Source organism: Hemicordylus capensis, chromosome 2 (assembly GCF_027244095.1).
Source record: "Hemicordylus capensis ecotype Gifberg chromosome 2, rHemCap1.1.pri, whole genome shotgun sequence".
Taxonomy (NCBI): domain Eukaryota; kingdom Metazoa; phylum Chordata; class Lepidosauria; order Squamata; family Cordylidae; genus Hemicordylus; species Hemicordylus capensis.
In genome coordinates this window covers 236,889,115-236,910,162 of record NC_069658.1, presented here as the reverse complement: position 1 = coordinate 236,910,162, position 21,048 = coordinate 236,889,115, and the positions used below count along the sequence as shown (strand labels likewise).

General features: G+C 49.0%; 1 protein-coding gene across 5 annotated transcripts in view; it reads left to right on the top strand.

Annotated features, from left to right (window-relative positions):
- Nucleotides 1-21,048, top strand: part of LOC128348179 (alpha-2-macroglobulin-like) — a 93,072-nt gene that overhangs the window by 60,505 nt on the left and 11,519 nt on the right. For all 5 annotated transcript variants that reach the window (XM_053303881.1, XM_053303880.1, XM_053303879.1 and 2 more), the window contains 9 exons: nucleotides 908-1,034; nucleotides 1,904-2,025; nucleotides 4,530-4,581; nucleotides 8,327-8,410; nucleotides 11,190-11,366; nucleotides 14,258-14,333; nucleotides 17,269-17,425; nucleotides 19,787-19,861; nucleotides 20,157-20,322. In XM_053303881.1, coding sequence (XP_053159856.1) covers nucleotides 908-1,034; nucleotides 1,904-2,025; nucleotides 4,530-4,581; nucleotides 8,327-8,410; nucleotides 11,190-11,366; nucleotides 14,258-14,333; nucleotides 17,269-17,425; nucleotides 19,787-19,861; nucleotides 20,157-20,322 — 1,036 coding nt within the window. The remainder of the gene's footprint in view (nucleotides 1-907; nucleotides 1,035-1,903; nucleotides 2,026-4,529; nucleotides 4,582-8,326; nucleotides 8,411-11,189; nucleotides 11,367-14,257; nucleotides 14,334-17,268; nucleotides 17,426-19,786; nucleotides 19,862-20,156; nucleotides 20,323-21,048) is intronic.

Below are 21,048 nucleotides of genomic sequence, written 5' to 3'. Positions count from 1 at the left end.
ACGCACTGGTGCCGCACTGGTGGTTTTCCCATTGCACTTGTGGAACAGGAGGATGCCAGCTCGGGGAATGGGAGGATTTGCTCAGGATGTCAGCCAGGACAGGATTCATCTTTTTTAAAAAAAAATGTTTCCCCCCCTCTTTTTGAGAAACAGATTTAGTAAACGATGTAGACTCAACTCCACAGAAACTTAGCTTCAACGGCACCTTTTTCTGTGTACTCCACAAACTCTGTCTAGCCAGTTGTGGCCGGGGGGGGGGGCACAGGTGGCAGGCACCTTTAAGCATAAATGAGTAGGTGCTTACCTCTGCTCCGGCAGCATGCCGCCCAGCACTCCCTGCGGCAGGGGATCAGCTCCGCCACTCACCTGGCTTCCATGGAAGTGGCAGAGCCGATTCCCCGCCTCCGGGCATGCTGGGCGGCACGTTGCTGCTTGGAACAGCTTGCAGGTGTGGCTCCTGCTAATGAGGGAAGCAGCTACCGATTTATGCTTCAATGTGCCTCTTGTCATCTCCGCCCCGCCAACTCCTGGTGGTGCCCTCGCTGCACCCTAAAAGCTGACAAGCTGCACATTAGGAAAAAACCTCGAGCTTCTCTCTGTCTTGATACGATGTCTGAACCAGCCCAGCATGACACGTCTGTGATAGGCACAATTTCTGCTGGTTGCAGACTTCGGCTTTTGTTGGTGTGGATTCTGGGTGGCAATTTTTTTTAGCACCCTGCTCACCTTGATCTGTAAAGGGTCAGTCACAGAAGTCTCTCCCCATTCACAGGCCCCTGTAATTCTGTGGCCCCCCGATGGTGTTCAGTGAGTTGACTCCTCCTCCTGCTGTAGCTTTTTGCATCCCTGTCCCCACAGGAGTAGCACTGCTTTGCCTCCCCAGTGACCCCTTTTTATTCATGGACAGGTCGCTATATCACTGGCTCCCTCATCTGACTTTGTGGCTTCGCCTGTGGAGAAGGAGGAGGAATCCTACTGTCTGTGTGCAAACGGAAGGAAAACTGTGTCTTGGACTGTGACTCCCAAATCTCTGGGTAAGCAGCAACTCTCCCATCTCAGAGGACACACACACAAACACACACACTTTGAAATCAAGGTTGCCAGCCCTCCCAGAATTGACGCCCATCTCCAGGATATTGCGAACAATATGGGGGGAAAGATCTCCAGGCAGTTGGCAAGTCTACTGGGAACTGACACTGCACTTGTGCAAACAGGTTCTGCTGAGGCTGGAACTGGCATTCTGGACTAGTGTAGCACTGGCACAAGCATCCTTGTGTATGTGCAACAAGGCGGTGTGCCACCTGCCGGGCAACCTCTTCCCTGTCTGTTTACGTTTAAAGAGGATTACTTCGGGATTTTGCACAGCCAAGCAGCCTTACATGAGAACATAAGAACAGCCCTGCTGGATCAGGCCCAAGGCCCATCTAGTCCAGCATTCAACAGATACTGCTGGAAGCCACACTCTCTCCTGCTGTTACTCCCCTGCAACTGGTACTCAGAGGCATCTGCCTTTGAGGCTGGAGGTGGCCTTTAGCCCTCCGACTAGTAGCAGATGGTAGACCTCTCTTCCATGATAGACCTCTATTCCACCCTTCTTCTGGGTGCCCAAATTTTGTGGCACAAACACAACTTCAGTCTGGATGTCAGCCAATGTCCTTCTGCTTGGCTTTGTCTGTATCCGTGACTCCAAGGGATGAGGTTGGAGCTAAGTGGTATAGCACTTGCTTTGCATGCAGAAGGTCCCAGGTTCAATCCTGACCATCTCCAGGTAGAGCTGGGGAAGATTCTTCTCTCCTAGCTAAAAGACACTCACCCAAAGGGCATAAGAAGGGAAGTCTGGAGAGGGAAAGATGGTCTTGCTATTCATTCCCATATGTGATGAAATGGCCCTTTTTTGTTCTAGGTGAAGTAAATTTCACAGCCAGCGCTGAGGCCCTGAGCTCTGATCAGCTCTGTGGGAATGAATTAGTGGAGATACCCACGAAAGGACAAAAGGACATTGTGATCAAACCCCTCTTAGTTGAGGTATGTGAGATGCATTAATGTGTGCGGAAGAGAAAAGTGATAACATAAATTGAATTGCGAATACTTCTGCAGGGAGTCAACCCCACCAGAATGATTGATTGATTGACTGATTGATTAAGTGCTGTCAAGTCAGTGTCAACTCTTAGTGACCACATAGATAGATTCTCTCCAGGATGATCTTTCTTCAACTTGTCCTTTAAGGTCTCTCAGTGGTGCATTCATTTTGGGCCCATAGGGTTGCCCAAAACAACAGCAAAACAAGCCAGACTCAAAGCCCTTCAAAGCAGGACAATACAAAATATACAATAATATTTATTCAAATAATAGTTTTATAAAATATCAAAGATAAATAAAATGGAGTAAAATATTGCCTTGTTTTTATCTGGTGAGATTTTACCCCATTTTACTGATCTTTGATGTTCTACAAAACTATTATTTGAATAAATATACTGCATATCTTGTACATTTTGTCCAGTTTGAAATACTTTGTCCTGGTTTGAAGAGCTTTTGTCCATAGGCCAGGAGCTTTCCCAGACAGCAGGCTTGACGGTGGTTTTTCTGCGAGTCTCTACTGAGAGTTCGAAGTTGCCCCAAAAGACCGACGGGAAAAGTGCCATTTTGTACCCCGGATATAAATTGGGCTACACCCTAACATGCGATGAAAAATCCGAATTGTGTGTGAAGTGCTCCCTGATGGCTCTCAGGGACTTCAGGGTAAATTTGGCACACCTCCATTCTGGAGGAGATGTGAACCAAAAGCTAGGTGTGAAAAACTCCTAACCCTTCAAGATTGGTCTGGAGTTTCCAGAATCGGCATCCAGATTACTACTGAAAGCAGTTCTAGGTATTTTAATGGTCTGATACTGTGAAAACTATAGGAAGAAAATATTCAGAAAATAATCCTCCAAGAATAGCTTCAGTCACTCCAGGCTTATCGGGGTCAGGATTATTTGGGCACCAAACAAGGCCACACCCCAACAGGTGGCTCCTTGTTAAGAGCCCCTAGGTCTCCTCCTCCTCTTCACCTTTGCTACCTCTTGCTCACCTGCTGTCCCCAAAGTGGTGAGTATAAAGAACAGAACAGGAGTAACCAGGAGCAATACCCATGCCAGGGTATTTAAGAGAAAGAAGGCATTCTCTGAAATACCCTGAGATGGGTATTGCTCCTGGTTACTCCTGTTCTGTTCTTTATACTCACCACTTTGGGTTTATACTCACCACTTTGGGTTATACTCACCTCTTTGAGCCACACTGTCCATTGAGATCAGCTGCAGAGGTCTATCCCTACCAAAATAAGAGCCTCTCCATCTCTGACAGTTTCCAAAGAGATCCTCTGAATATGTGGGCTATTTGTACAGACCTAGTTTGCATTGCTTCAGACTACCTTGTCAATTTGTGTTGGAAGGAAGAATTGAATTGGGGACTTCCCAACCATTACACTACTGCCTTAGTCCTCTAGCACCAAAGAGAACCACCTTTGTCTTTGCACCAGTATCCTTACACAAATGATCTGCATGCAAAAAGGCCTATTGGATTTGCTGCAAGGAAGCTAGTCCGTTTTTATGCACGGGGCGACAGAGCAGGTTATCTTCATCCAGAAGTACCTAAATCATGAGAGGCAGTGCATTGGCCATTTAACTTGTAAGTAGCCCACACAGGTCATCTGAAAATGAACTGGCCAGGGAGCTACCACTCATTTGAGAGGTGGCTTGCTGGCCATTAAGGTTGTGTTCAACAGGAATGAACTTCAGACACAAAAGCAAGCTTAGTCAGAGATTTCAACTGTCAGGGCTCCCTACTGTCATGTCTGAACTCATTTCAATAGTGCCCGACAGAAGGCATACAATATCAGGTCCAACATACTCACTGGAATGTCCTGACTGCCAGGTTGGTCTCTGGGTCATCTAGGAGAGACCATATTATTCCTGTGTTGGAAGAACTACACTGGCTGCCGATATGTTTCTGGGCAAAATACAAGGTGTTGGTTATTACCTATAAAGCCCTCAGCTGCTTAGGTCCTGCGTATTTAAGGGAATGTCTTCTTCACCATGAGCCCCACCCCGTTAAGATCATCTGGAGAGGTTCATCTGCGGACTTTGGAATGCGCTCCCTGTTGAAATAAGAGCCTCCCCATCTCTGGCAACTTTTAGAAAGGCACTGAAGACACATTCATTCACCCAGGCTTTTAATTAGATCTATGGTTTTAAATTATTTTAATTTTAATGTTTAAATGATTTTAATTGTTTAATTGGTTTAATGTTCTAAAGGATTTTAATTGTAAACTGCCCAGGCAAGATATTATTCTGTCATGGAATCTCCAGCGCACTCTGCTTTTACTGTTCCCATTTTCTATATGGCCTCTACCATGTTTCATCCCATGCCTATCTTATTTAAATTCTATTTCCTCCCTCCCTCCCCCCTTCTCAGCATAGGTGATCTATGCAGCTACCTGCTTACTTGCTCTCACCTTTCTTCTCTTTTTCCTCCCTCTTCTCTTCATGAAGCCTGAAGGGGTTGAGAAGGAAGTGGTCTTCAGCAACCTGCTCTGCGCGGCTGGTAAGTGCCTTTTGGTGCCCCCTCCTCCTATATCCCAGTAAGTGGGAACCTGTCAACTTTCAGGGCCCTAACTAGTTAAAGCTAAGTGTGGGTAAAGAATCAGAAAACCAAAGAATGTAGAGCTGGATGGGATCCTGGAGGTCTTCTAGGCTAATTCCTTGCTCAATACGGGACGTAGCTACAGCATCCCTGGGATTGGACAGGGATGCTGTAGCTGTCGAGTCTCTTTTCAAAAACGTACAGTGAATGTGAGCCCACTACTGTATGAGGCAGGCCCTTCCACTGGCAAACAGTACTTACAGTTAGGAAATTCTCCCTAGTGTTCAGCCTTAGTCTGTACAGGTGGCCCTCGCTATCCATAGTCTTGGCACCTGCGGTTCCACAGATCTGTTGTCAGGCAATGGAGACCCAACCTCCTTATACCCAGTTTGGAAAATAGTGGAAATTCACCTATCCGCAGTTCCTGGGTGGCCGGAAATGATCTCTGAGATCATTTCCAGCCACCATTTTGCTAAACGGAGCCATTTTGTGACTCTCTTGTTTTTTTTTTTTTTAAATCCCTATAGTTTTTCACAGATTTAACTTCCTACGTCATTTCCAGCCACCATTTTGCTAAACGGAGCCATTTTGTGACTTTTGTTCATAAAATGAACAAAAGTCACAAATCCCCACATTTTTCACAGAAAATTGGAGAACTTGGGGTTGGGGGGTAGGGAACATTGCTGGAAAGCTGGAGACCTTGAGAGCACGATACGGCACTTTATTTCACTTATTTCTTTTGGCCATTTTTGTGCTCTGGGAACCTAAATCCCACCCCCCCTTCCTATTCACTTAAGGTCTCATTATCCATGGTTGTAGCCAAGAACAGACACCGCCCCCCGCCCCCGATGGATGAGGGCCACCTGTAATTTCAACCCCCAGTCCTAGTCCTGCCCTCAACAGCAACAAAGAGCAAGTCTGCTCCTTCTCCCATATGGCAGCCCTTCAGATACCTGAAGATGGCTATCATATCTCCCCTGAGTCTTTCCTTCCTCAGGCTAAACATACCCAGCTCCTTCAACTGTCGGTTGTAGACTTGGTGTGCAGAACTTGGTGTTGATCGTTATGTGCATTTTAAATATTTTTGCTATGGAGTTTTGTTGTGTCTTTATGATGCAGTGTGAGGATATGTGGGTGGTGAAAGGTTAAAGGCTCTCAACTGATATTGTTTTGATTGTTTTGAATGTTGAATGTTGTTTTTAGAATATTGTTCTTAAAATTTTAAATTGTGTTTTACATTTCTTGCTTTTAAATTTTTGTTTTGTTTTGCTTTTGTTTTTAATCAATGTTTTACTTTTTTAATCTTGTTGTAAACCGCCCAGAGACATAAGTTTTGGGCGGTGTAAAAATATGATAGATAGATAGATAGATAGATAAAGGAGTTTTTAAGTGACAGAGAGAGGCTGCAGTAGTGGGACCCCTCCTGCCTGTAGCTGGAGGCAAACCCTGTTTGGAACATTGGGAGGAGATGACAGTTAACTGGCTTGTCATGAGAAGGAATAGTTCCAGGGCGGAGCCACCATTGAGCATTCGGGTGCAAAGAACCTGGGCCGCCAGTGAAAAGAGCCAGCGTGGTGTAGTGGCTAGAGTGCTGGACTAGGACAGAGAGACCCGAGTTCCAATCCCCATTCAGCCATGAGACTTGCTGGGTGACTCTGGGCCAGTCACTTCTCTCTCAGCCCAGCCTACTTCACAGGGTTGTTGAGAGGAGAAACCTAAGTATGTAGTACACTGTTCTGGGCTCCTTGGAGGAAGAGGGGGATATAAATGTAAGATGATGATGATGATGAAGGGCCGCCGATGCTCACTTTGTGCATGACTTCACATGCAAAGGGGGCATGGCCCAATAGCCATAGGACGTGCCCCAGTCAGCCCTCCCGACTGAGTTTTCAGCCAGTATTTGCTGACTGAATGTGTTTGTTTCCCTTTCGCTCCCTCGCTGGCTGGAAATGTGATTGGGAGGGCTGGGGCGGGCCCTATGGCTATCAGGCCACTGGCAGCCCGGGTTCCTTGAACCCTCCTGCGTAATGGTGGCTCTGCACTGGAACTATTACTTCTCATGACAAGCCAGTTAACTAGCATCTCCTCCCAATGTTGCTGGAAATGAGCTCCTCTCCCGAGCCCGGGCCATGCCCCCTTTGTGTGTGATGTCACACACATCACACTAGGTGTGGACCAGACATCAGCTGCCCTTCCGCTGGCTACGCCACCGAATAGTTCCACTCTATTCTGCCATGGTCAGACCTCCCCTGGAATACTGTGTGTGATGTCACACACACAGGGGGTGTGGACCAGGCTGCAGCGAGCCCGTTCGAGCTCTCCGGAGTTCATTTCCAGCCGGTGTTTATTATTCATTCATTCATTCATTCATTCAATTTCTATACTGCCCTTCCAAAAATGGCTTAGGGCAGTTTGCTGCCTGGCTGCATTTATTTCCCTTTCTCTCCCTGCTGGAGGGAGAGAAAGGGAAAGAAACGCATCCAGCCAGCAAATGCTGGCTGGAAATGCGATCAGGAGGGATGGGGCAGGCCCCCCGGGTATCAGGCCATGCACCCTTTACACGTGATGTCATACGCATGGACACCACGTGCGGAGGTGGTTCGGATGCTGTCATGTGCATGGACATCGTGCGCGGGGTCTGCCAGCAGGAGAGACATGAGCTGCCCTTCTGCTGGCTACGCCACTGAATAGTTCCACTCTATTCTGCAATGGTCAGACCTCCCCTGGAATACTGTGTCTATCTAGCTGGGGGCCCCTCCCCTGTGACATTTCTTTGGGACTCCAAAGTTCTTCTTTTAAGGCTTCCTCCGCCCCCGCTGAGGAATAGCAAAAGTCATCTAATGCTGCCTTGTAAATCTGCTGCCACCACGCAGGTTCCCCAGGTGTCACTTGTAGTAACTAATGGCAAGGACCAGCCATGTAGGAGCTGGTAGAAAAGAGACTCTATCACACCTTCTGTAAACATAACAATGCCAAAATGTTTGTTTAAAAGTGCCTTTCAAGGTTTCAGAGTACAGGTGAACCCCGTTATCTCCGAGGGTTCTGTTCTGTTCTCAGAATAGATGTTGTTATGTTCAGCTGGCCTCTAGTGATGCCCCATGCGCATGATGTCACATGCACGGGAGCGTGGCTTGGGCGATGCTCAGATGCCCAGAGCGAGCGAGCTCTCTGCCATCCATTTCAGGCAGCCTTTATTTCCCTTTCTCTCCCTCCAGCGAGGGAGAGAAAGAGAAATAAATGCTCTCAGGCAGCAAGCGCTGCCTGAAATGGAAGGGGGAGAGCTCACTCGGGGCTCTTTGGAACCCAGGCCATGTCCCCGTGCGTGTGATATCACGCGCAAAGTACATTTCTATCCTGCCCCATACAAAAAGGTCCCCGGGGCGGGTCACCATCTAAAAACAACCATTAAAACATTGACATGATTAAAACAATTTAAAATACAAATAAAACCTTTAAAACCCAAAGCTTTAAAACAATAAACTTTTAAAAACGTTTTGCCCACGCTGGCCAGGCAAGTGCTGCAGCTGCCTTTTACTGCCAAAAAACCCACAAGTCTGAAAAGACACACGACAATGAAGAAAATAAATTTGACAATGATTTCTCAAACTAGTTGGAGAAGAGAATAAAAGCAGGGTGCGGAACAAGGAGAGATGGCAATATTGGAAGGGAACTGGCACAATCAAAACTCTCTCTGTTTTGCTTGCAGAAAATGCGCAGACGGCACCGGTTTCTCTAAAGTTACCAGAAAACGTAGTTGAGGGTTCAGCCAGGGCCTTCGTCAGTATCTTGGGTAAGTCATACAGTTCTGAGGCTTTACACACAGGATTTTTATTCCGAATCCACTCCTGATTGGAGTGTGCCAGTCCACATATTAGCTAGATTTACCCCAAAGACCCTGCAGGCTATCAAGGACCAGGACAGACAGAACTTTGTTTCCCCCTGAAAGGAGGCTGAGAATTCTGGCTTAGCCCGGCTTAAAAAACCCCTCTAGTTTCAGAGGCTTTGTGCAGGGGGTGGGGGGGACCAGGGCTTTTGTTATGCCCTGCAGTTTTCTCTGTTATGTGTGGGGTGGTCATGCCAGTAAATCAGCATTTTTCAAAACTCCTTGAAGGGGATTTTGACAGCTGTTTGGGGTATGGTCTGCTCTAAGTGATTTGCAATTGCAAGTGCTGGGGGCAAGGAGGTGTTGTTGCAGATTGGTGATACTCTGTTGAGGGAGGGGGAAGGAGAAATTGCTGGGGGAGTGGGAGGGATAAATTCCTGAGTTCAACACAAGCACAAACTGCAAAACGTGAGTCTTCCTATGTTTTACATAGGCTCTAGATATGCAGAATGGATGTAACCTGAGCCCTTTTCATGTCTAAGCTGATTCCATTAGGTGTGGGCGGGAGCGAACATGAGGTGCTGAAGGCAATCACTCACAAAGGCAAGGGTTAAGCATCCTGCTGTTTGATCCATCTGTCTGGCAACGCATCACGCTGTCCTTCCGCTCTTAGCTGTCAAACTAAAAAAAAAAGCTCTCTCTCCTCTTCCTCTGTGGTTTGATTTGTGAGTGGTTGGAAGAAAAACCTGGAGCAAGTAGGTGGGAACACACAGGAGAAAGATCTGCCAGGGAGTGCTGGGAGGAGCCGACAGCTATGTGAACTGTCAATTTAATCCCCCGAATTAAGCATCTTGCAAATCTGCTGCGAAGCAGATTCACTCTTCAGATACACATGAAACCATATGTGAGTAACTCCCTGGTGGTTGCTAGGGGTTTGCACGGAACTGGCTGGCCCGGTTCGGTCCGGCACCCCCTCGAAGCCCCCCCAGTTCGGTCCGGTCTGGGGTGGGGTTCACAAACAACGAAACAAAGAAGTTAAGATTTTTTTTTTTAACTTACCCCCTTCAGGTGAGTTGTTGGAGGCAACGGGGGGGCAGTTTCCCCACAGAGGTTGCCCCTCCCCCTGCTGGCCACCCTTACAGCCCAAACCAGCCCATTCGGCCGGCTCTCCGACCCATTCGGGCCTTCCCCCTCCGACACAGTGGCCATTTTGGAGGCCGCCACACCTGCAATTGGTCTCTGCGTGACCCAGGCCACGCAGAGGCCAACAGGTTCAACATCGAACCTGTTTGCTGCTACTCGTTTACTATTCTTTACTATTACTATTATTCGAGGCTGCCATATTACACAAAGCAATATGTGTGGTAGGAGCCCTGCCCCCACTGCTGCACGGTTATAAATAGCGTTGGGAGAGTTGCCTCTCAGGGCAGCTGCACTGCAGTGTAAATGTGCACAAACATAGTTGGACAATAGAATGCCCATCGGAAATCATTTTTTCCACCATATTGGTTGGAAAAGCAAGCTCTATCTAACCACTAGAAGCATAGGAATCTGTCATATATCGAATCAGTCCATTGGTCCATCTAGCTGAGTATTGGCTACACAGAGTGGAAGGGACAGGCAGGGGTCTCTCTCAGCCCCATCTTGGTGATACCAGGAAGGGAACTTGGGACCTTCTGTAGGCAAGCATGCAGAAGCTCTTCCCAGAGTGACCCCATCCCCTCAGGGGAATAGCTTAAAGTGCTCACACATGTAGTCTCCCATAGGCAACACTCCTTTGTAACCCATGTGCTGACAGTCAGATACAACTCAAATTCACAGGACATGGAAGAGAGTCCTAAGAGACCCTGATGGTGTTTCATTTTTCCCCTGGCCTGCCATGTTGTTTCAAGATGGTGGCCACTCAAACCATAGATAACATCCCTTTGTAACTCTTGGGTTGGTAAAGGTAAAGTGTGCCGTCGAGTCAGTGTCGACTCCTGGTGACCACAGAGCCCTGTGGCTGTCTTTGGAAGAATACAGGAGGAAGGGAGAATGGAGGGACAATCCATCTCCCAAGCAGTATGAGATGATGCCTTTCAGCTTCTCCGTATATCACTGCTGCCCGATATAGTCTGGGAAACATACCAGCAAGGATTCGAACCAGCGACCTCTGGCTTAGTAGTCAAGTCATTTCCCCACTGAGCCTTTAGGTGGCTGCCTTGTGTTGGTAGGTAGTCAGATACAAACCCAATTCACAGGGCATGGGTGTGTGTGTCAGTGCACTCCTGTTTTTTTGCTTTTTGTTTTTGCCAATCTGCAATTTGGGTTCAAGATGACAGCCACTCAGAGTGTAGGCAATACCCCTTTGTGACCCATGTGCAGTCCAGTACAAACCAAATTCACAACACATGGGCCCTAGTGTGCGTTCTTGTAACACGGATTCTCAGATGTTGCTGACTACAACTCCCATAACCCCTCATCCTCAGCTGCAATGACCTTTGACTGGTGATGAGGGGTCAGCATCTGAGAATCCCTGTTACACGGAACACTGGCCCTAGGTATGACCTGCCATGTTAAAAGAAGTAGGTGCCATTAATTCTACGTGTCTTAATTACTTTCACATAATTTAACTTCAGGAAATCTAAGCATTGCATGATGCTGCCCTGGATGGCTTCTTCATCTATGCTATCTGTGATGTTAGGGCAGCTTTTCTCCCCATCCCAGAGTCCTGATCCCCTGCCTTTCTCTTCTTCCACCATCCCAGGGGACATCATGGGCACAGCCCTGCAGAACCTGCACAAGCTTCTCAAGTTGCCCTATGGCTGTGGAGAGCAGAACATGGCCCTCTTTGCACCCAACATCTACGTCCTGGACTACCTGAATAAGACTGGGCAGCTATCGGAGGAGACCAAGTCCAAGGCCATTGGAAACTTGGTCGCTGGTGAGGAGACTCTTGGGACTCTGCAGTGGGATTTCCCTCCGGTTGTGTTTTTGTTGGGGTTTGTGATTACTTAGCCAAGTGCCAAGGAAGCTACCACTCCAGTTACAGGGTGTGGAGTTTGGTTGCTGCAGCTATTTAAAGAACATGCATGGAGATCATCGTAGAGCCGGCCTGCTCAGCTTAGTCCTTCCTGCAGATGTTGCCTACAAGTCCCATAATCCCTGGCTATTGGCCCCTGTGGCTGGGGATTATGGGAGTTGTAGTCCAAAAACAGCTGTGTGGGGGGGGTCATGCTCGGCTGCCGGGTGCAGGTCACATTCATGCTCGGCTGCCCAGCGTGGTGCGGAAACCACACTACCAGGGACAGACTAAAGAGGATTTGGGTGTGGTGGCCCTGGTCCCCCGCCCAGAAGTCCAGGGTTAAGAGTGCCTCTGCCAACATCTGCTGCAGAGCTGCAGCCTGAGATCCCTGCTTTAAGCTGAGTTATTGATGGGGGGTGATTCTAATAATTGGAGCTACCTGAGCACACTTGCTTGGCTTTTGAACCTACTTCGCACGGTACGGTGCTGGGAAATGAAAACAAATATATCAGCGGTGATTTTTCCTTGTAACAATGTGGGAGCACCTGTTCATTAAACAGTATGTTACTTTCTAAGGAGGAGGAGGAGATATTTATTTAGGCTTCAGTAGTGTGCAGATTTAACTAACACATTGAGAGACAGTGGAGGGTAATGATAGGAACATAGGAAGCTGCTATATACTGAATCAGACCATTGGTCTATCTAGCACAGTATTGTCTTCAGAGACTGGCAGCGGCTTCTCCAAGGTTGCAGGCAGGAATCTCTCCCAGCCCTATCTTGGAGAAGCCAGGGAGGGAACTTGAAACCTTCTGCTCTGCCCAGAGCAGCTCATCTTACAGTGCTGCTCACATTTCTAGTCTCCCATTCATATGCAACCAGGGCCCTGCTTAGCTAAGGGGACAAGTCATGCTTGCTACCACAAGACTAGCAAGCGGGGGTGAGGGGTGGGATCATAGCTCAATTGTAGAGCATCTATTTTGCATGCCAAAGACTCCAGGTTCATCCCCTGGCATCTCCAAGTCTGGTAAAATGTGCTGTCGAGTAGATGTCAACCTCTGCCGACCACAGAGCCCTGTGGTTGTCTTTAGTAGAATACAGGAGGGGTTGACCATTGCCTCCTCCCACACAGTATGAGATGATGCCTTTCAGCATCTCCCTATATCGCTGCTGCCCAATATAGGTGTTTCCCATAGTTTGGGAGACATACCAGTGGGGATTCGAACCGGCAACCTCTGGCTTGCTAGTCAAGTCATTCCCCACTGCGCCATCAGGCCGGGTAGGGCTGGGAAAACCCCTGCCTGGAACCTTGGAGAGCTGCTGCCAGACAACACTGTAACACGGAGCTAGCTGTACCAATGTCTGACCCAGTATAAGGCAGCTATCTATGTCTGTCATGGCATATCTATATATATAATTCTCCTGGGTGTGCCCAGGAGAAATGCGTCCCGGCAGCCCAGCTGATTGGCTGGGCTGCAGGGGGCGCCTGATTGGCTGGCAGCACACCCAGGAGAACGGCAGTGGCGGCCATGGCCGGGGAGCCAGGCGGGCCCGGCCGCGGAGGCGAGGCGGCGGGCCTGGCCGGGCCCGGCCGCAGCAGCACTCTCGGGCCCGGCGGCGGCGGCACTCTCGGGTCCAGCGGCGGCGGTGGCACTCTCGGACCCGGAGGCGGAGGTAAGGCGGCGGACCCGGCCGCAGCGCAGGCGGTGGTGGGCCCGGCCGCACTAGAGACACAGATGCTCTGTGCCCGGGCCCACTAGTTAATAATTAATTCTCCTGGGTGTGCATGTGCGTCCCAGAGCCCAGCAGATTGGCTGGGCAGTGGACGCGCCTGATTGGCTGGGGTGCACCCAGGACGATTGGTTGCCGTGGAGGCCAGACGTGGCGGGCGGCCGCAGAGGCAAGGCCCAGGAGGGGGGAAAGAAAGCGGGGGGCAGAAGCGGCAGTGGGGTGGAGAGGTGGCTGGGCTTGGAAGCAGAGACTGGGGCAGAAGCGAGGAGAGAGGTAACTGCCGGCCCCAAAGAGCGTACAGATGCTCTGTGCGGGGTCGGCTAGTATTAATAATACTTTTTGAAGTGTCCGCTAGATGCTATCTTAATATAATCCCTGCAGCAACCTCTGCAGTGCCAGTGGCTGACTACGCAACACGATGTGAACATTGCATGCCATTTTGTGTGCACAGTTGCGCACGAGCACTGTCGCGCACCTGCAAAATGGCGCTGAAGACCTTTGCACAAGAGTGACCCTCTTTTTCCTGATGTTGCGCAATGGCGCTCTTGCACATTGCAGGCACACAGTGTTGCAGTGTGCCCATGACGTTGCATAGTATGTCAGCCAGCGAGTAGGGATGTGCATGAACCGAGGTTCGTGCACAGGTTCAGTGCTGTGGGTGGGCAACACCATGCTGACCATGAAAACGGCTTCCGCATAGCAGATGCTATGTGCGTGCCAGCACCATGCACGGATTGTTGCGGGGAGTGCCATTGCAGCAGGAAGCTGCATAGGGTGACGGACCTGCGCACGAACCGAGTATTCTCCCCGTATTGAAGCTGAGAGGGGTAACATGGCTAGCACCACCTAGTATGTCTATGGCAGAAGCTAGAGTCAGGCCAGGGATATTCTGGTCTGTAACTCACATCTGCTACACCAGCATAACTGAGAGATGACATTTTAAAAATCAGGACCGCCCTTCCCAAATGCAGAAGTGGGGCTGGGGGGGAAGTTGAGACCATCTGCATAAAGCCCGGCTCGGAAGCACCTTTCATGAAGGGGGATGCAGCTTTGCACACAAGAACATTTCCTCTCCGTTTCAGGCTACCAGAGACAGCTGAACTTCAAGCATGCCGACGGCTCCTACAGTACCTTCACTCACCAGCCTGGGAATTCCTGGTGAGCCTGCCCATTGCAGCCTTCTGTTCAGGGTTGTGTGCGTGGTGAGATCCACAGGAGTTAAGAACCTCGGTTCTCTTTCTCCCCCACTTCCCACACACTTACTGCTACTGCTTCCAGTGTTTCTAGATCCGGCTTTTCAACAAAAGTTCTCAGAGCAGTTTGCATAGAAAAATAAATCAGATGGTTCCCTTTCCCCAAAGGTCAGGTAAAGTAAAGTTGTGCCATCGAGTCGGTGTCGACTCCTGGCGACCACAGAGCCATGTGGTTTTCTTTGCTGGAATACAGGAGGAGTTTATTACAGTCTGAAAAGGAAACAGAAGGCAGACGCCAGCCACCACCCCTGGAGGGATGCTATGCAGGGGGTGGATAGGGCCTGTTGCTCTCTTTCTGCTAAGTATAAGGGAATCACCATTTTAAAAGGTGCCTCTTTGCCCAGTTAGCTGAGATGATTCTCAAGCTGTGTGCCCTAAGAGGGCTGAAGATCGTTCCCTGTCCCCAAGGGGCTCACAATTTAGAAAGGAAACAGAAAGTAGATAGCTGCAAGAGCCACTAGAGGAACGCTAGGCTGGCCTTGGATAAGCAGGGGTTGCTCTCCCCCTGCTAAATAGAAGAGAATCACCACTTTGCCCCTTTTCTCCCTCCCTCTCCCCCCTCCCTCGATGTTTCTAGTCCTCATGGCTGTGAAGTGATACTTGAAATGCCTTGAAACATCTTAGGAACCAGAGAGGAGAGGCTGCCTTTTCCAGGGGTTAGAAAGGGTGGCACACTAGTGTTCGGCATTCGGCAAATGTCCCTGCCCCTTTTCTTCCCTTTTGAAGCACACTAAATTAGGCAAAATAGCAGAACTTGCCCAATACATTGTGTAGAATAAAGGATGTGGTGCAGATGAGAAAAAAGAATTGACAGAAGTTGAAGAAAATGGGTTGCTTTGGTACTGAGCACAGAGTCCTGTATAACACATGACCCTACTTATCAGAAGGTCAACAAACCAAAACTCTCTATTTAAAAAAATAAATAAATTTAATTATAAATCTACAAACCCACAAGGAAACCTCTCCATTTACATATATCACTTGTGATGGAGACAACCCTAACACAAGGGATCCCACAGAGAGTGGGTCATGTAAACAGAGGCAGCTTGTCCATGAAGTGAGGAAGAGAGGCAACCGCCTCAGGTGACACCTCTTCAGTGGGGCGGGGAGTGTGAGCATCCCCGCCCCACCCCATACCACCAAAGGATCATCTCACCTGCCTGCCACTCCATGGTTCCTGGCCAACCCCCATCTTCTCTCTGGCCCCACCTCCCTCAGTGCCCTGCCCTTAGGAACAGAGGAAACGGCCTTATACCAAGTCAGACCTGACGTCCATCTAGCTCAGTATTGTCTAGAGTGGCTAGTAGTAGCTCTCCATGATTTCAGGCAGGAGTCTTTCCCAGCCCTTCCTGGAGATGCTACCAGGGATTGAACCTGGGACTGTCGGCACGCAAGTCCTATGGTGGATTAGGGTCAGGACATCCTAAAACATCCTTCGCCGTCTCCCCACTGCCCTAAGGACAGGCTTTAAACTGCAGATTAGCACAAGGCTAGATGCTCCTTTTAAGCCTGGTGTCCATCTGCGGTCAAACATCCCAGTGCACTGAGGAAGGTGGGACTGGCCCCACCTCCTGATGTTGGCCTGGGTGTGAGAGGGCTGGGTCAGTGACATGTAGATGTTGCCTAGACAGTGCCCCTCTTGAGCTGGTACTTGTTGCAGAGACATATGGCATCCACTCGGGGTCCTACTCAGTGATGTCGTTGCAAACCCAGAAGTGCAGGCGCTCTCCATGACAGCCCCCATAGCTATACCCACCCTGACCATCATGCCATCATGTTCCAATGGCCACACCCAGATAAACCCCCCAAATCATTTTTTTTTTGGGGGGGTACTTTTACAAGAAGTCAAGGGTCATGCCAATTCCAGGGAATGTATTAGAATGAATGTCAGGGAATGCCCACTGAAATGCACTAGTTCCTTCCAAATGGCCATAGGAATGCATGGATTTCTAAAAGGACATTGGCCATTTGGAAGTTCAATGCATTCCATGGCCATTTGGAAGGAACCAGTGCATTTCAGTGGGCATTCCCCATCATTCGTTTTAGGATGTCATGACAATCAATCCACCATAGGACTTGCATGCCGATGGTCCCAGGTTCAATCCCTGGCAGCATCTCCAGGAAGGGCTGGGAAAGACTCCTGCCTGAGACCTACTACCAGTCAGTGTAGACCAGGGATTCTCAGCAATGGATCCCCAGATGTTATTGGACTTCAACGGCCACTGGGCCTGGGGATTATGGGAGTTGAAGTCCAAGAACATCTGGGGACCCAACGTTGAGAATCCCTGGTGTAGACAATATTGAGCTAGATGGACCACAGGTCTGACTTGGTATAAGGCAGGTTCCCATGTTCCTAAGTCAGGAAGAATAGTAAGAAATGGTTGGAATAGCAAGAGCAGCACATTATTTCCGTGTGGAAAGCCCAGGGCTCTGCACCCCTGCTGAGACCCTGGAGACAAAAATGATCCTGTTCTAAGTAAGTTCACTCCTCTATGCATATTACACCTTCCCGTGATGGATGCTTTGCAGGTGATTAATGGGAAACAGTGGTGACACCTCCCCAGCCAACCAAAAGAAAAAGAAAAGATCCTCGACTTCCACCCAGAATCCTCTGCTTCCACCAGTGCAAACAGCAGTTGAGCTACAGAGCAAAAGTCCACAGACTTGCCTTCATATCAGAGAGCCCTGTTTATTCCATATACATGAAGGCACCTTCCCCTTCTACAGTAGCAAACCCCCCTTGAGTAGAGAGAGATCTCCCTTCAGAAGATCTAGTTGGGCAAGCCCATGGGCTTGGAAGAGAGGGATGATGCTGTCCTTTGCTTTGGACTGTCTTGCAGGCTGACGGCTTTTGTGCTCAAGTCCTTTGCTCAGGCGAAGCGCATGATCTATATCCAAGAGACGCACATCTCGGATGCGCTGGCCGCACTGGCTGCCAGGCAGAAGCAGAACGGCTGCTTCATTAGCACCGGGCAGCTCTTCCACATCGCCATCAAGGTAGGGAGGCAAGGAAATGGGGATAACTTTCTGGTCTCGGCACAACAGTGGAATGATCGACATTGCAATTTTCGGGATGTTGCTTCTGTTGGCCTTTGTGGCTCTGGGTTAAGTAAGGAAATCTCGTGGGACCCTCATCACAAGTATGGACCAGGATCTGCAACAAAACGTTGCAGTATACTCCTGGTGTGCATGTAGTACATGAGCCTGTGGTACCTCTCGTGTGGTACATGAGCTGAGCTTGGTGAAAATGCTGGGGCTTGTGACTGTCTTGAGGGAGTCTTCTTCAAGCTGAGAAATAGCCCACTTTTTTTTTAAAGGACCCCCTCTCTGCTCCTCACCACTGAGTTCCATTAGCTCCACCCACCTGTTGTCTGTTAAATGCCCTCTGAATCCACAAACATCCCGCTCTATTGTGGTACATTTGGGCAGCTTCAGGCTGGTTTTTTGGTCCCCCTTTGTTTCCCCCCTCTTTTTGTTTGTTTGTTTGTTAAACTGATGTATCTGCAGGTGGCCCCGAGTCTGCCAGTACCTCCCTCTTACCTGCAGGTGCTCCGGTTATGCCTCCGTAAGGATAGTAACATTTCCAGCTCTTTTGGAAATAGATATAAGATACTTTGCTGTTGATTTTTGCTAGGGTGGGCTAGCAATTGAAATAAATAAAACAATTGTCTCTAGAACCATCAACCACCTTCACATTCAACTGCTACTGCTACGAATATTTGTATACCGCTCTTCAACCAAAGCTCCCAAAGCGGTTTACATAGAAAATTAAATAATACATAAATTAGATGGTCGCTGGTTGCCAAAGGGCTCACAGTCTAAAAAGAAACATGAAACATATCAGGCAAAAAGAAAATAGCCACTGGAAGGATGCTATGCTGGGGTTGGATAGTCAGTTCTCGCCCTGCTAAATATGAGAGAATCACCACTTTAAAAGGTGTCTCTTTGCTCAGTTAGCAGGGGCAACAAACATTTCTGGCATTTAACAGCTGCTGTGGCACACTAAGCAGCATCTTTATTGATGGCTTTTCTTACTGTGGGTTAATAAATATTCAATTATGTATGCGTTTTTTTAATGATTGTTGCAAACAAAGATACAATGAATGGGTGGGAAAGTAATGAAGTTCTTATCTCTCATCATCGCATGTGCGATGTGTGCAAATTACAATCACACACCACTGTGCAATTCCAGATGTCTCTTTAAAAAGACCCTGAAAGGGAGAGATAGAGAATTATGCCCTGGAAGATATCATGATGTAGTAGTGAAGGGGAAAAGCAAATAGGATTGGGAAGTCTTGTGGAATTGAAGCAGAGGTGTGTATATGTGTGTGTGTCTATTTGCATGAAAACCACAGTGAAGAGGACCAATGCAATCCTATTATTATAGAAAATCAGGAGTCATAGACTGACATACAGAGCAGAGATGTACCAGTGCAGTGAGAGAGCTGCCTAACAAAACTTCCCAATTGCACTGGTGCAGCGGGGAAGCAATTTCATTCTGATGCCTTCCCCTTCCCCAGGAAGCCCTCTGTGCCACCCAGTAATATATCCCAAGGGGCTGCACAACTCTCAGGGACGTATTTCCATGTGGCACAGAGGGCTTCCTGGGAAGGGGGTGTCCTAGATTGCCACTTCCTCACTGCACTGGGGCAGTTAGGTGGGAAGTTCCATTAGATCTCTCTCTCACTGTACTGGTGGCTGATGTCAGGATCCAGACAGCAGGTGCTAGGCAACCGTTGCCAAGGGAGTGTGGAATGTTGGGATGGAGGCTGCTGAGGAGAGGAGAGTTGGGGGAGAAGGTGGAAGAGAGGAGCAGGAAGAGGGGGAAAGGGGATGGACGGGAGAAGGGAAGAGCTGGCATGTTGGTGGACCATCAGGAGACCAGCAAGGGACAGGATAGCTGTGAGGAGCAGGCAGGGACAGGAGGCCTGCCACCCAAGTGTCTTAAAAGACTCGTCCTGTAGGAAATGTATCACGTCTGCCCTGAACCATCTGGGCCACTGTGCGTGCACACTGTTAGACTGAGGGCTATTGGGCAAAAGGACAGTATAGTTGCTTCCGTGGTGTGGGGAAAGGGAGACTTTGTAAAACCTAAAAGTCTTGAAATAGAAAGAGAACTTGTTCCATACTCGTGTTTGTTTGGACTCCCTAACATCCTTCTCAGGTTCCTTTTAAATGAACCCATGGATTGGCTTCCACCTGCCACACATCTTGGGTCTGTATCTCAGCCACTATAGTGTGAAAGCATGACGGTTATCGAGGTGGTAGACCATTGATCTGGAGAGGAGCTCTAGGGAAATGCTGAAGGGCCTTCCAGCTCTGCCTGGAGCTCACAGCCTCTTGCCTTCCTCCCTCCAGGGTGGGGTTGATGATGAGGCCACGCTCTCTGCCTACATCGCCATTGCTTTGCTGGAGATTCCTCTGCCTGTCACTGTAAGTACCCCTCTCCTCCCTCTCTCCCTCCAAGCCCAAGGATGCTCCCCACAATACAGAATTCTCCCTAGCAAATTGTCAATTCCTGCCCTGAGCAGAGGGTTGGACCAGGAGAGGGTTGGATTCCAAGGTCCCGTCCAACGCTACAGTTCCGTGATTCTATGGAATTGAATAGCCAGTGGGGCACTGGCACAGTAGAGGGGCTGCCTGGACTCCGTTTCTCCTGCATTCAGTTTCCTGGACAGACATGAAGTAAACCGCTGGTGGCTGAGCCTCTGCTGCCTTCTCTCCTCAGCACGCAGTGGTGCGCAACGCTTTGTTCTGCTTGGAGACGGCAGCACAGGCGCAAGATCTCAACGTCTACACCCAGGCCTTGCTGGCGTACGCCTTTTCCTTAGCAGGGAAGGAGGACAAGAGGGAACAGCTCTTGCGGGCCCTTGATGGAAAAGCTGTGAAAGAAGGTGAGAAGCGAAATGAAATGAATAATAAATCTTCCAGGGTTTTTGTTAGGATTTTGTGACCAGTGAACGTTGGAACAGTCTGCCTCATGCTGCGGAAGGCTCTTCTTCACTAGAGGTTTTCAGGCAGATGCTGTAGCAGTTCCCTGCACTGAGCTGGGGGTTGGGCTAGACGACCTCTAAGGCCCTTTCAGCTCCACATACATTATCTTGGAATTTTAGCTCTTGAAAATTCCAAGATAATGTATGTGAATCCTCAAAGTGATAGACTGTAGAAATATTAAACATTGTCATTGGCTGACATCCTGAGTAACGATGCATTTGTGCAACGAACAAATTTGCATTTTGAGAGCCAGCGTGGTGGTGTGGTTAGAGTGCTGGACTAGGACCGAGGAGACCCGAGTTCAAATCCCCACTCAGCCATGATACTAGCTGGGTGACTCTGGGCCAGTCATGTCTCTCTCCGCCTAACCTACTTCACAGGGTTGTTGTGAGGAGAAACTCAAGTATGTAGTACACCGCTCTGGGCTCCTTGGAGGAAAAGCGGGTTATAAATGTAATAATAATAATAATAATTTGCGCAAGAAGATCACGTAGCTTATTAAATCATGGCAATTTTCAGAACAGAACGCTTCTGCTCTTGTGCAAAGGTTCCCTGAAGAACACATCAAAAACGCATGCGCAACAAGGTGTTGCCCGTGTTCAAATGGTTTGCACTAATGCAGGAGT